Consider the following 15,873-nt stretch of genomic DNA (forward strand, 5'->3'; position numbering starts at 1 on the left):
AGACAGAGACAGACAGACAGACACACACACACACACACACACTTTTAGATAAGACCAGATCAAACCCCACTCCTCTCATTGCCTAATCCCTTCAGAACCAGAATGACCCTCCTGAAAATCCCATCAAACCAAAGAAAAGAAATATCCTCACCATATAGTACAGCCCAAAGGCAGCCCCATTTGCAACATAGAAACATCACAACCTTCCATTCTCTCTTAGTGGATGACCTCAACATTGACTGTATCTCCTTAACAGTAAACTTTGGGGCTCTGCTGCCTTCCTGAAAGGCCCTTTTGCTCAGCAGTAGAACTCATTCTGGATATACTGACAAGGATCTGCCCAGCTTCCCCAAACAGAGCAGCCAATCAGATCCCCAGGATTTCCTGCCGCCTCCTATTTCTATAAAAATTGCTTTCCCATTATTCAAGGTCTCCCTTGTTAAATCATTGCAATAAACCTAGTTCTCCTCCTTAGTGTTGTGCTCTTATTGTGGGAAAATTCCAGAACAGGCTAAACATTTTTAAAAAATAATTATAAATACACATATGTAATTATCAAAATCAGTTTTATATTTTAAGAGTACTTTGGTTTGGATCGTGTGTCTGTGTGTGTGTGTGTGTGTACATGCATGCTCCCATGCGCACATTTCTGTCCAGGAAAAAGCAAGAATATCTGTTTGATACCAACTTTGATGTAAGGTTTACTGGGGGCAGAATTCTTTCATTCTCACAGAAGATCCATGAATAATTCTTTTACGACTTTAGTCAATATCAGGCATAAGCAATCCATTATTTCATCTGGCTGACATAGCAGAGGAGATTCATACCTAGTGAAAGTCAGTGAAGACAAGTCCCATTCGAGTGGAACATATTTGAATGGATGGGGAAAATTCATACCAAATGAATACGAAACTATTATTTATTTAGTTAGTTAGTTAGTTTTCTATACCGCCCTATTCCCGAAGGACTCAGGGCGGTTTACAGGGCAGCATATAAAAGACAATATAAAAAGATAATATAAAATTAAAATGAATTAAATTAATTAAAGCCTAACAATTAAAACAATATTAAAAAGCTAAAACCCCTTTAGTCCAGGCCTGATAAATTGAAAAGCCAGGTTTTCAGGTCCCGGCGAAATGAACGCCGATCGTGGGCGGTCCGGAGTTCCACAGGTAAATCATTCCAAAGGGCAGGCGCGCCCACAGAAAATGCCCTCCCTCTGGGGATCACCCGCCGGCACTCCCTAACCGGCGGCACCCTAAGGTGGCCCTCTCTATGGGAGCGCACAGGACGATGGGAAGTTGATGCTGGCAGCAGGTGCTCCCTAAGATAATCCGGACCCATGCCATGTAAGGCTTTATAGGTCATCACCAGCATTTAGTCTTGGCCCTGAGGTTGCACCCTTCCTTCAAACCACTGAGCCTTCTTTCCATACAGATCTGAACTATCAAAGTTCTGTTTTGCTAGAGAACTTCTGTAACAGATAGCGGTCTTTATGAAAGTTCATCATGAGCTGTGCAATCTAAACAAGCAGCCCTTTGATTTCTACATTGCTTGTTTGAACTGTTTAACAGTGATACAGTGCGCAACCGTTTAGCTATGCAGGTTTAAGCATGGTCACTAAAAATTTAACACAATCTGAATCCTGGCAGGGATGGGGTGACCGAAGAAACTTGGTTTCCATGGAAACTAAAAAGTTAGCACTTCTCTACTATTCCTCTGATTTGCAAACAGATTAGTGGGTGACTTCAAGACAGAAATCACAAGAAAGGAGGACAGCAGTTATTGCAGAGGGATCAGACAAAAATGCTGAGTTTAAAACTGAATTGCCAAAGGACTAGAAGAAGGAAATAAATTGCTTTACTTTGTGGATTTGTTTTAAGTAGAAAAAGAATTCAGACAGATACCTCAATTTTGTTATTATCATTGCCTATTTGTTATGTATAGCTAATGGTAAAATGTTCTTAAAATTATTGTTTTTTAGGAATATCTTTATAACTGTTTAACTGCTGACTTTTAAAATCTTTACTAGACATATACACTGTGACTTTTTCACCTTTGTTAGCTTTTTAATTGGATTCCCACTCTGTTTAGAATGCTGACGTGGACAAGGGAGCTTGCAAAAACCAACAGAATTACAAAGAAAAAAGGAATATGGTAATGGAGGCCACCAAGAAAAATTGTATAGACATCATGGCAGTTCTGAAGAAGTTATATACATGTTCTCCTATCACTGGATTACTATACCCCTATTATAACTCAGGATAAGAAAACCAAAGAAAGAATAGCAAGAATAGTACTTGCCTGCAATGCAGTCAGTGATTGACTTTTATTTATTAAATTTACATGCCACAAAGTGACTGTGGGTGGTTTACAGTTACATAATATATATGCTCATCCATGTTTCTGAGGTCTGCTGTATTTTCATACCAGAATATCATGATCATTCAACAGAAACCTTGCAAAAAATGCATGGACCTAACTGGATCAAGGAGGGGTTAGCATATCGTAGAAGACAAACATACAGGTGGCTTAAGGGCTAGTTTTAGCCCTGGCTTTGGGGGGGATTTTCCACTGAGCACAGAGCTTAAGCAGACCCTCAAAACCAAGACCATTCTAGAAATTCTCTCTCTCTGTTCATTTTATTTTTTACCTCCCAATATGGCCACAAAGGGTGGGAGAGAGGAGTGAATGAAACAGGAAAAAAAAAGAGGTGGAATATAAAGTCTCCTTCAACTTAGTCTGTGGTGGTGCTGATCCTGATTGGTTCACCACAACTTTGTCTTTTTCTTTATTTTTTCAAACATAAAAAAGCAGCAGAAAGTAACAATTTCCTAGTCATCCTTACAACAGTTGGGATGACATCCAAGGTTGCTTTCCCATTTGATCACAGCCCCTTAGCCACGTGGTGAGGATTATTTTCTTTAGAGTAGCAGTAACTGATCACTTGTGTCATCCAAATCTAGTCAGGGAGCCATAAAATCACAATACATAAAGCAGGGGATGTTCAATCTTGGCAACTTTAAGACTTGTGAACTTTAACTCCCAGAATTCCCTAGCAAGTTTTAAATTTGCCAAGGTTGGATACCCATGCTGTATACCAGGGCTCCCCAAGCCACGGGCCACTACCAGGCCATGCAACTACCATGGCCATGCAACAGGGCCACATGAGTGGTGGGCTAGTGTTCATGCATGTACACAACTTAACTTGCCTGAGCACACGTGCACACAGGGATGTGTGCACAGAATGAATCTTGCAGTCTTCTATATAAAATTCATTGCTTTTTATCCCACTCTATCTTCATTTCTGCAGTATAGAATATTGTAAGGAGAGTATAATATTATTATGTCTTGTAAATCTTTGATGACTTACAAATACGTTCTAAGAACTACTAGATTATGACTTATCTTCAACCACTGACCTGATCATAAGCAAAGTTTTATGAAGTCCTACTGATCTCGTGTTCTACAGCCAGGGACACCACAAAGTGTTTTTTATTTGGAATGAATTGGAACACTCAAAAGTAATATTTCATTGCTAACTTCTCACCCCCTTTCTCTTAATTATGAAAATCCCTGCCCCGTTGTCATCCTGCAAAATCATGACCGGGTTGCGAAAGTGAAGCCAGAATTAAAACATTTCCAAAATAGCCTAATCTCAGGGGCTTTCCTTCTGTTTGCTCATCTTGTGAAAAGCTGCCTTCTGTGTTACATCATAAGTGTCTATAAAGAATTCTGGTAACAAACATGAAGTTTATCAAAGGAAAATACTTTCTAGTAGTCTGAACTTCTGCTTCTGGTCTCTATGAAAAAAATCATCTTGTACCTTGGCCAATAAGTTGTCTGGAACACACAAGCAAATTATACGCCACAATAGAATTTAATGGCAAACCATTACATCTATTAATCACAGTTAAAATAAAAAAGAAAGTGAATTTTTGCAGAGGGTAGGTTTAATGGGAGGTGAGTAAATATCATAGGTGATACTATAGCAGGGGTGTCAAACCCGCAACGTCACGTGACGTGTCGCAACATATCGTGACTTTTTTCCATTGCCGGCAATGTGGGCGCGGTTTCGGCATGATGCATCCGGCCTACAGTAAGTTTTAAATTAATTGATATTTTACTAATATGTTACTAATGTTTTGCTATAGAATTATGTAAACTAATATTAACATACAAGCAAGCTGTATTTCTACCACTCATTGAACCAGAAAAGTAGTTCACAACCTAGAATAGCTAAATCAAAGGTAAATAACATGGAGTTATAAACATGTTGTGTAAATTGGGTCATCATGTTAAACCATAATGTAGATTGTTTATTCACCTTAGTATGATATGGAATCCAGCCATTGTAATTAAATAAAGTTTATGATTTAGTATGTAAGTTGGATTAACAAATCACAAACCACAGCATTGTTTTATCCAGAATTTGTTGAACAAAACTACAATGATTAGGTTTATAAAGTATCCTAGCTGGGATTATGTGATATGTTGAGCTGGAAAGTCCACTTAACTAACATGTATACACCACTATCTGACCCTCATAATCTTTTGGGTTTACCACTGTCATGAACTTACCATGCAGTTTCAACCAGCAGATCCTATTAACTGGGATGATAGGAGCTGAAATTAGTAATCAAGATTAGCCTTAGGTTATATATCTCAGTTTCCATAAACCTAAAATGGTTGTCCTTCAACCATGCAAAGCCTTATATACACCTCTGACTCTGGTTGATGAGCCACATTCAACAGGAGGTAAATTGTGCATCCTCATTAACACTTGGTAATTTGTAAATTGTGTTTAGTGCTTTTCCTGCCCTGATTATTCAGCAAGCCATGGTTAAGCAATCTAACTGTGTGAACACAGCCAGTATGAAGTGTGGCCATATTACTAAACAAATGCAAACGATGAATCAATATATACAGTACATCAAGAATATACCATATTTCTGCCATTTACTTATGGGGCTTACGTGTGGGAAACTGATACATGCTAAGGCAGTATAAATTTTTGGAGATGTCCCTTTAAGACAAGGTCTCAGGCCTGTGGGGATACAAATTTCAGTTATAGTACTTCAGAGTAACATTACAGTAAGTGCTTTAAAGCACAGTGTGAAATATAAAACAATGCTTTCTTGATTACTCATTCTGTTGCTACATAAGCCAATAAAGGACCTGTTGACAGAAACATTTCACTAGCTGATACTTACCCAGGGGTTACCTTAATCCAGAAACCAACTTGTTTTAAGCCTAGAATATGTAAAGCAGAATTCATCTGATGTGTGTTTCATACTCAGATCCTCTAAAACAAATCACCTATATTGTACAAGTTTTCCTTGCTGGTCTCTGTATGGCATTTACTTGGAATAAATCATAAGTAAATAGTGTTAACTCCAGATCTTGAAAAAGTGCTTTTTCCAAAAGGCAACTGGACTTTCTTGAGATTGTTTTTCCTTTGAAAACATTTCATTTCTCATGCAAGAATCTTTTTCAGTTCTAACAGACTGGTGGACAATGAAAGGATTTATATTCTTTCCAGTCATCTGGTCGTTAGGACTCTGAGGATTGGTGTTAGCTCTCTGAGAGCTCTGGATGCCACTTGGAGGTTATTTGTATCCTCAGAATCATCTGAATCAGAGTGCAAAGAGGTGTGATACCTTCTTGGGACTGCTGAAAGTAATGCATTGTGAACAGGAGCTAGATGGTGTCATGTCCCTCCCCCTCTGTTGAGGGAGGACTGTTGAATTTTAACATAGATGGCCTCTTTGAATCCTCTCTGTCCAAAATGTGAACTTTGCTGTCTTCAAAAGAGTGGCCTTTGTCTTTCAGATGCAGCTAGACTTCCTAATCCTGTCCTGATGAGTTTGTTCTCCTGTGTTGTGCTATGCATTTGTGAAGTGGTTGTTTTCTTTCAGCAATGTATAGGTCTGCACATCTCACTGCATTGCACTGCATATATCACATTGCTCAGTTTGTGTCTGGGTGTTTTGTCCTTAGGGTGGACCAGCTTCTGTCTTAATATGTTCCTGGGATTAAAGTGTGCCTGTTTATTGGCTGAAAATCCTCTTGAGCTTTTCAGATATAGCGCAACCCACGTAGGGAGTGCTTAAGTCCTCCCGACCTCCCCTCCAAGTAGCCACCAGCCCAAAGAGGTCTCTCACGTTGGCACCTCTTCCTAACAGGGCACGTAACATGGTGGTATTCAGTCACAATTGGCAGCCACGCACATGGAGCAGTGATGGTTGCTCTCTCTCAACAGTGACTCATTTGGGATGATGGTGGTTGATCTCAGGCAATAAGAACTTACTGGAAAGATGGTAGTCAATCTCTAATGACAGCAACTTGCCCAGAACGATGTTAATCAGCCTCTGGTGTTGGCAACTTGCCTAGAACAATGCCAATCAGTATCTGGTGACAGCAACTTGCATAAAGCAATGCTATCCTGTCTCTGATGGCAATAACTTGCCCAGAACAATGGCAGTTAGTTTCTGGTGACAGCAACTTGCCTAAAACAATGGCAGCCAGTCTCTGGTGGCAACAACTTGCCCAGGACAATGTTAATCTGTCTTTGATGACAACAACTTGCCTAGAACGATGGCAACCAATCTCTGGCACTGGCAGAGGCGTCCCATGTCCACTCTCCTTGTCCCTCTCTGACCTCACTCCATGTAATCCTTTTTTTATCCCCCACCTGATCCTATAAAGAAAAAAAACCCTTATCTCCCACTAAAAGACATATATCAAACTCTTCCCTAATTCTCCCTCTGACTAACTTACTCCAATGAGGGAAAGGAATTAAAACTCCCCAAACTACCCTCTCTCTGTCTGGCCTGCCTGCAATGAAAGAGAAAGAAACAATAAAACTTCACCTTTCCCCCCCCCCCACCCTCCCTCCCTCTCTCCGTCTCTCTGTCTCTGTCTCTGTCTGGCTCTCTCGCTCTCTTGCTCTCTCTCCCTGTCCTGCTTCAAGCAAACAGCTCCAAACAGCCATTCTCACCCCTCCCCCTTTCTCTCTCTGCCTGGCCTGCTTCAGGCAAACAGCTTCAGCCAGCTACTCCCACTCTCTCTCTCTCTGCCTGTCCTACTTCCAGCAAATGGCTCCAGCAACTATTCTCACCCTCTATCCCTCCCTGCCTGGCCTGCTTCAAGCAAACAGCTCCAGCAACTACTCTCACTCTCTCTATCCCTCCCCCTTTCGTCCAGCTTGCCTGTAACGAAGCAAAAAAAAAAAAGCAAATGCGAAAACCCAGCTTCTTACTCTCTCTCCAATCAGCTGGCTCAGAATGGCAAGCTCCTCCAAGCCTTCTCTCTTCCTCCCTTTTATCAGCTTCTTCCTCCTTTTTCTTCCCTCCTCTGAGGCACGCCCCACCACCGACCCATGGCAGCTGCCAGAGCTCCTCATCTTCCTGCCTAATCGGCAGGGCTCCTGCAAAGCCTCTCAGCTGGCTCCATTCTCACCCCAACTCCACTCCACAGATATTCCTGCAACATATGGAATGGCAAAGTTGTTCTGTTTATTGCTCTCTTCTTTGTCTGTTATGAAGGAGCTCCTGCTGGATCTTTCTATGGATTTGTTGAAGGTCCAGTTAAGATAGCCACAAGTTCTTATGGTTTCCGTGATGTGTTTTTATTCTTTCTCTTTTCCCATTTTGCTGGTAGGCAAACCTTCAGCCTGGTGGTGTAGGGTTTAGATTATTCCCAGTTTGTGCTCCAGTGGGTGATGAGAATCAAAATCTAAATACTGATCTATGTGTAGGTTTTCTATATACTTCAGTATTGAGGCTGCTGTCTTCCTTAATGTGCACTGCACAGGCTTGGAAGACCAGACTATTTTTCTTATCATCCTCCTGTTGTACATCTTAATGTTGCTGTCTGTAGAGTTCCGCTTCCTGTGTTCTAATTTTGACCCAAGTATCCTCCACATATCTATGCCAGTGAGTGGGTAGAATTCCTGTGAAGAAGTTTAAGACTTTAAATATGAATGTGAACTCAACTTTCAAAAGGGTCCTTCTCTTCAAAGCCATCTGGAAGCTTCAGATGGTCCAAATACAGCAATGTAAGTTGGTCCTCTCTATGAAGGAATGTTATCTGGCAGGATCTGGGAAGAGGCCTTTTTGTTACAGGCCCTCTCCAACTTCATGGGCTCCCTGATCCAGCTGCAGTTATTCTGTTGGCTTTCCAGAAAACCTTAAAAACATGGCTGTATTCCTGAACATGGCATGGGAGTATCTGAGACAGATATTTTTGTAGTGTTGTGTTGTTGTTGTTGCCCTCAGCTGTTGTTCTATGAATATTATTGTTGTGAGGTTTTTTGCTGTTGTTATTGGTAGCTTGTTTTGTAATTGATTTTTAAATTTTAAATTTTGTTAACCATCCAGAATCAGTGAGATGGGCAGCGATATAAATTGAGTAAATATAATGGAAAAAATTGAAGAAAAAATAAGAACAGATAGCTTTCCTAGAAAGCTTACTATTAGTACAAAGGAAAGGAAGCATTTTTTTCCACCTTTATATTTAGCTTTTGCAAGCATGATGAAAGTATAACAGTTATGAAAGCATAAAAATGCAAAATTGGCATCAGTGCCTTAACTTTAAAAGCATCTTGGCCCGGAACTAGAGCACTGTCAGAATTTTAACTAAAATTGAATTTTTATCTGTTGCTCTGCTTTTATTTTAATCCATCAGAACAGTATTTATGTATGTATACCACCTTCTCTTAAACTCTCAGAGCAAAGAGATAGGAGTGTTACAGTCTGTTCTGCCCCCCACTTATGGGTTTTGCATGACATCTATTTCACCTTGCCCGCTTTGGTTAGTATTTAATTTAGAAATGAAATATTCATCTTACAATAAAGAGAAATGACCATTTGAAGTGCTTGTTAAAATCTAGATCCCTCCATCAATCATTTTAAATTGCTTTCACAGGGCTCACTAGTAAAACCTTTCTCATTCTTCTGTTTTTAACTTAGCTCTTCTGAGAGAAGCTACATTTTCCCAATTGCTCATTATCTGCTGGGCCTGTCTTCTATCACCTCTGCCTTAGTTACTTGATACAGACTCATTAAACGCTCTTAGTAGGATTTCTTGTGTTCAGTTCAGCATCTAAAATGTCGTGGGCACTTAATTATATCTTGAAGAGAAGTTGTAGTATCGTTAATGTCCTTTCTGAGAGTTGCAGTTAGGAGGAAACTCTGGCCTAGGCAGTAAAATGTCAGGTTAATAATACCATTTTATATAGTACCTGTGGAGTGTCCAAAGCATCACCTCAGATTCATTATATTTAATAATACCTTTCAAGAGGGATTGTACGAAAGGTCAGTTTTATTATCCTTTTCTAACTCAAATGACGAGTTGAGTCTAGCTGAGGTTGACCTGATTAAGATTTAATCAGCTATTAAGTGCAAGCTAAAGCAAAATCTGAACCCCAGCTCTTATAGCTTCTTTTTTTAAAAATATTCATATCCCATCTTTAGTATTTTTGCAAATAACTCAAGGAAGTGGAATATCCAACACACCTCCGTCCTCCTATTTTCCCTGCAACAACAACTCTATGAGGTAAGATGGGCTGAGAGAGTGTGACTGGTCCAAAGTCACCCAGCTGGCTTGGTTAAGGCAGAACTTGAACTCAAAGTCTCCTGCTTTCTAGTTCAGTACCTTAGCCACTAAACCAAAGTGTCTCTTATCCAAATGCTTAGGCTGCAATTGTGAGTATCAACCTGCTAGAAGTGTCCATAATTTAAAACTGATTCATACTGTCCTATTTCAGGTTTTGTCTTTAACTAGATGATTTTTAATTTTATTTTACTCAAGATATTTGCTAAAGTTTGACTCCATTTGATGGCATTTTTATTAACAGCCATCTTTGAGAAAACAAATCTGGAATAGTTGTTATTCTATGGCTCCTCCCCTAGGATGTGGATGAAATCCTAGAGACAATGCGCTATTCTGCAACTAAAAAGTCCACACATGTCTGGTGTGCATGTGATCATATTTTGCAACAATAGCAAATATCAGAATCAATGAGACAAACAATTCATTGTGGTATCAAACAACCGTCCAGAGTTCAATTTTGCAGGACCATGGACAGATCACAAGGTGTTAGAAACTTGCTTCAGTGGTCTTGAGGATGCCTTATAACAACCTTCTGCAATTTGGTGGCCTTCAGATATATTGGGAAACAATTCAGACTATTCATCCCACTGAAACAATGTCAAACTAGTGCATTAAATATCCAGGTCCTTAATACTTTTTCCCGATGTCCAGCCTAATGAACAAAGTACTGAAGATCCTTATATGTACGATCTTCAGGCCTGAAACTTAATACCTTTGTATTGTTTTCTTCATTTTCCACCCCGTATGGCCTCTAAACCAATGAGCAGACACTGAGAACAAGTGTGACATAATGGGGCTTTTTCCTCAGATAGGAGGTGCTCAAAGAAAAAGTTATGTAGGATCTGATCAGGAATGTTGAAGCCCTGGCCATCAGACACAGCTTTGAAAGCAGGAACTAATTCTTTGTGTAATGAGTGTGGATGAGAGGATGCAACTAACTCAATTGTATCCAGATTTTTGCTGTAATTCAGGATTTGGTTATAAAACAAAATCTGCACAAATGATTATCTCCATACAGTGTGTAGAGAGTAGTGTTAAGACCATTGTAGTAGATTACATTCAGTATTATACATCCCACTGCGCCTGTCAAATTCTAAAAAGGGAAGCTATGTCCATTGCTATTCTTAAATTCTCATGGGATTGGGAACCCAAATTATTGTACAGAAGTCCTGGGCACATTCAGATTAGAACGTTTTTTAAAATGTGGATGAAAATGTCTCTAAAAGGGCCTTATAGATTTTTCTGCAAGAACCTCATTCTACCAATTCAAACATTAACATATTTTTTGAGTCTATAATATTGAATCAAATTTGCTGGAAGAAGAATCACACGCACTGAAATCTCATATCTTTCCTCCAGAAAATTGTCCACAATAGTCCCTGAACTCTTGGGAAACCTGCTTATATTATAGATTTTCAAAAACAATTTATGCAGATCAAATTTCAGACTGTGATAAGAGTATTTGAATTAGGCCAACGTCGTGGCAGGAGGCAGTTAAAGAAATATTTGAACCTCTCTAGCAATTGCTGTTGGCTCTAGAAAAAAATATAAGTACCTTTTTTTCCTTACACGTCTGGGATTTAGGCTGAGGTTTGGAGCAGTACAGTGGCACTGTGGGAATCCACCAGTTCTTTACATGCTATTCTGCAATTTAAAACCACCACCAATAATTTATTGTGCATACTTTGTGGCAATGCATTTTCAGAATGTCCTAGTATGTATTGCTGCATAATAGAATTATTCATCCTCCTCTGCTTTTAGAAGCTTTATCGGAGTAGGCGATAAAAACATCTTTACTCTAGTGCATAATGCACAAAATGCAAAGGTATAATCACAGGGAGCAGAATTCCTTTGACTCAAGAGATCCAGTTGCTGAAGAAAAACGGTAGGAGGGGAACTCTTAGAAATAAGAGTTCATATCTGAGTAGGACAAAGATCATTAGTTTTTAATACAGTTCTGCTAATGTTGCCTTCTAATTCAATCTTGCATCTCCTCATAACAATAATGACTAGCCATCTAAAATTAATTTGTCTCTTACAGAATAATGGTTTATCCTGGTCTCCTAAATATCAGAGAGAGAATGTAATTGAATGGAGGAGAGGTTCACTAAGAGCAATTTTTGTTTAACATGAAAAAAACAGTAAATGTTCTCAATCCATGTAGCATTTATGCCTGATTACTATCATGTATTAGTCACTACAAATCAAAAACCAGGCAAATGCAAATCTGAAATGCTTTATTGGCATGTCTTAATAGTCAGAAATCAGGTGAGTAATTAAAGAGCATTTAAGACATAGAAGGTTCAAAAGTCTTAGCAAGATTGAGTCATAATCTGCTAGCAAGCAAAGAGGAAAGACAGAAAAGTTGTGTTTAACAGTCTGAACACCAGAGAATTCTAGATGCCAGTCTGAATATCAAACCTAGGTTGTCAATGGAAGACAATGAACAAGAGTAGTAGGCATAGAAGTTTGCAGTTGGAGACCAGGAGCCTGGAGGCTGCTTAGCCTAGGGGGATCTGCTAGTTGCCTCTACTCAGCCCTTTGTAGTTGCCAATGGGTTCCGATTTAGGTGCCCTGCCAGCTTGGTGCCTCATTATCTGAAGTGGGTTTCACCTGCTCAAGTTTATTGTCTCTTGGAGCTTCCTGTTTGCCTGCTAGCTCTGCAGGCTAATAGTCTAGTTTGCAGTTTAACTTCACATTCTGCAGATGAGACCATAGCCCTTACAATCAAATTAAGGGAAATTCCTTCTTCGCTTCCTTTACCTTGCTTGCATCTGTGCAAATTGCTTTTTCATATCAAATGTGTTAATCTGACATTAAATGGAGGGATGCTTACACATGCCTTCAGCTCTGTAGTTTATTTTGTGATAATGTATTGCATTTGTAGAGTAGAAAGTGGATTGGATCAGTTGAAATGACTTTAATTTCAAAATTGTAAGAAGGCCCAAAGATCCTACATTACCCCCAGGGTTTTATATGAATGACTTCCTCTTCTATACTTCCAAATAGAAGTTAATGACTTTGCTGATACTATATTAGATCAAGAGAAGATTAAAGTGTTGTGTGTGCACAACCCACTCATTTCAATGTTATTCTCTACCTCAGTCAAATTGTTTACCAGGAAAAGGTTTAATTATTTCTTCTTGATTCCAAGATGAAGCAGTTAGTGGAGGACTTCTATGAACATCATCTGTGTCCTCTTTAATTTTTGCTTTCCTGTATAGGTGCCCAGGGTATAAGAGGACTTGCATTAGGTTGGGTCCCACCCAATTCTGTGCATACTGTTATTGTTATCAACAGCGTTATGATGGGATTTTAGTTATTTACTCAGGTGAAAATGAAATGTAGATGAATAACTAAGGGAAGTGGCAACCTCACAGCCTTATTTGCAGCAGTTCAAGGGATATTAAAAAATTTTGCTTCTTGGTTGATTGGGTCATTGGAGATTGCTGCTGACTGAGGGTGTGATTTAATTACCTGCATGAACAGCTGTATCTGCTGTCTCTATCAGTCAAATGGTAAGCATTAGCATTATTAAATACAAAGCAGGCAGGGAAAAGGTAATTCTGTTTGCTGTAATTGTCCACTTTAGCTAGAATAGTCCAAGAACAAAAAACAAATAAAAACAAAACACACCACTAAACCATCTTACATAGAGTTCATATTATCCTCTTTCAGTTTACTGCACTATCTATATTTAAGAAGAAATTCTCAAAAACCTTTTGGGTAACTTTTTTCTTTGGAGAAATCATGTCCTTGGCTCCAAATACCACACTAGACATTGATTTACCTGCTCATACAACAGGCTGAGTCAAGCAGTCAGCTATATTCAGCAAAGGCATAGTGTTTGATCAATAATATGCCTTTACTTTTACTGTAGAGGGAGGGAGAAAGACAGAATAGACTTTTCTCAGTTCAGTATCCTCCAGAGATTGGATTATAATTCCCATAATTCAAGTAAGTAGAGTCATGATCATTCTTCTGGGACACTATGGAACTCATTTAATAGTGTATCTGGACAGTTTCAATTTGGAGAAGTCCATATAAATGAGTAATAATTTTCTGTATTTAATAAAAATAAAGCAACTATTCCATGTTTTTCAGGAGTAGTTTTTCTATGAGAGTAATATCTTTGGAGAGATATTCGGTTTCTGAAAAGGAAAGAAAAAATGCTGGAAAAATATTTTTGGAATAACAAAATTGTGGTTTTCCCCCTTTTTGGATGAATAACTTCCAACACCCCTAAAATGAACACATCTGAATGATGTAGATATGGGAGACATCATATAAAGAAAATTAGCAATAACTGTGCTTATTCATAACAAATGTTCATTTGGAAAGACCACTATATGCTATATACTACACTCATATTTTAGGAAAACCTTCTGATTTATTGATGTTATATAAAAATTAGACTGCCTAAGACAGAAAATTCTATGAAGGTACAAAACGGTTTAATAAAACTCTTCATGTATATGTCATTTCTACAAGGTGGTACATGACTTGTAAGGCATAATACCAAATAGTATTCCTCAGATTAATGAACATTCACAATGTGTAGAAATGGGATATCTCCCTGTGCAGAACAGTGTTTATTTCAGAATTGTAAATGCATTTTGTAAGCTGTAATCTCCTTTTTTGATTCAGTGGAGCCAAGCTAACTGCCTGCATTGAAGTCCTTGCATAGTTCAACTGAGTACATGGTTCAGACAGTCTCTCTCATTTCTTTAAGCTACTTTTATATCAGCCACACTATCTAATCTGACTGAACATTTTTCTTTACCATAGAACTGTCCCATCTTTTTGTTAAGTGCTTAGGGCTACATATCTATTTTTTCAAGCCTTCTCATCTTTTTCTCCACAACTTAGGAGGTAAGACATGATAACTACCTAAAGGTAGATGAGAGCACATCATCAATAAGCAGGAATTTGTACTTGATTCTCTGGTTCTAGTCATGCACACTGTTGGAATTAGCCTCTTTCATTGTAGGTGTTTTTACATTTGTAAAATGTCCAACTAAAATATTGAGTATGTTCTATCTTCACTTTCTTGCAAACCTTCAGAAGCATCTTGAAAAAAGTGCATATAATTTTATAATTCACTCTCCTTTTAATTCTAGGTTTGGATACACTGGAATTCTTCATGAAGTACTTTTCTGATGGCAGTCCTAAGTAAACTAGCTGTTAAAGAACCGGGCACATCCGTATTCCTGATGAATGTGATTTGAGTTCTGTAGTAGACATCTATTCTTAACAATAGTAATACAGAAAGTGTAACTACCTGCAGATCCAAACTGGAATGATGGCCCAGAAGAATTCCTAGATGTAAATGTGCATCTTTTCCATGGACTTTGATTAAAGGTGACATCGTCTCCTCACAACTCAGCTTAAAAGATGAGTGATGGGGTGTGGATCATGCTTAGTCCAGCAGAATTTGCTCAGCTGCAGCAATATTCTGAATGTAAGTACTTACTTCAGCCAAAAGCCTATCATTCTCTTGATGATTATTTATGTTAGCAATAATATTTTAACTGATTGACCTCCATCATATAATAGATGAAGTACAATTTTGTTTGGGTTTTTTTTACAAGGTGCTACAGTTCATACCATGGCAACTAACACAGTATGCATGGAACACACAGTACATCTAAGCAGTACACACAGTGTTTTAGGGAGTTTAACAAGAGGAAAAGACGAGAGGAAATGATTAGAAAAGCTGTTTTCTGAGAGGATAAGTTCTGAATAGTTGTTAAGTGCCAGAGAATGTCCTCCAAGCAGAAGAATGCTCATTAGTCTACTGTATTGTAGGCAGTATATCAAACAGCCAGATTCCAGGGAGTAAACTGTGGGGTGGGGGGAAAGAGAGTTTCCTGGGAGGTTCCTAGCAAAGTTCTCCCTCCAAGTCTGAAGCAAGTTGTTCAAATAAAGACTTGTGTGCCATAGAAGGTACAGGTATTGTAACAGGACTTGTTAATTATTCGGTGAAAAAAATTCAGACCACTGGCTTATAAAGTTATTGGCCTTCATTGTCTACATTAGTGCTCAGACTGGGAAATAAACAAGGTGAGCCTCAACTCTTAGTATTCTCACTCTGGAGAACTGGATGGCCCCAACCCTGCTGGCTTTTTGTGAGGCTCTAAAGACCTAGTTCTGTGCTCAGTCTTGGGCCCCCAAATAATGTGAAAGCATCCATCTCCTGGCTATGTTTGTGCTGTTGACTATGCTGGTTTTCTTGGCTGCAATGACTTTTTATTTTTG

General features: G+C 38.8%; 1 protein-coding gene across 1 annotated transcript in view; it reads left to right on the forward strand.

The window, feature by feature from the left end:
* Positions 1 to 14,760: 14,760 nt before the first annotated feature.
* The window catches only part of DGKG (diacylglycerol kinase gamma), a gene marked incomplete at its 3' end in the record, with an annotated part of 89,437 nt that continues 88,324 nt past the window's right edge, over positions 14,761 to 15,873 (forward strand). The window contains exon 1 of the mRNA XM_081329806.1: positions 14,761 to 15,076. Within this exon, the coding sequence (XP_081185932.1) occupies positions 15,010 to 15,076 (67 nt within the window). The 5' untranslated portion in view covers positions 14,761 to 15,009. The remainder of the gene's footprint in view (positions 15,077 to 15,873) is intronic.

The sequence above is a fragment of the Vipera berus genome (genome assembly GCF_964194415.1).
Source record: "Vipera berus genome assembly, chromosome: 5".
Taxonomy (NCBI): Eukaryota; Metazoa; Chordata; class Lepidosauria; order Squamata; family Viperidae; genus Vipera; species Vipera berus.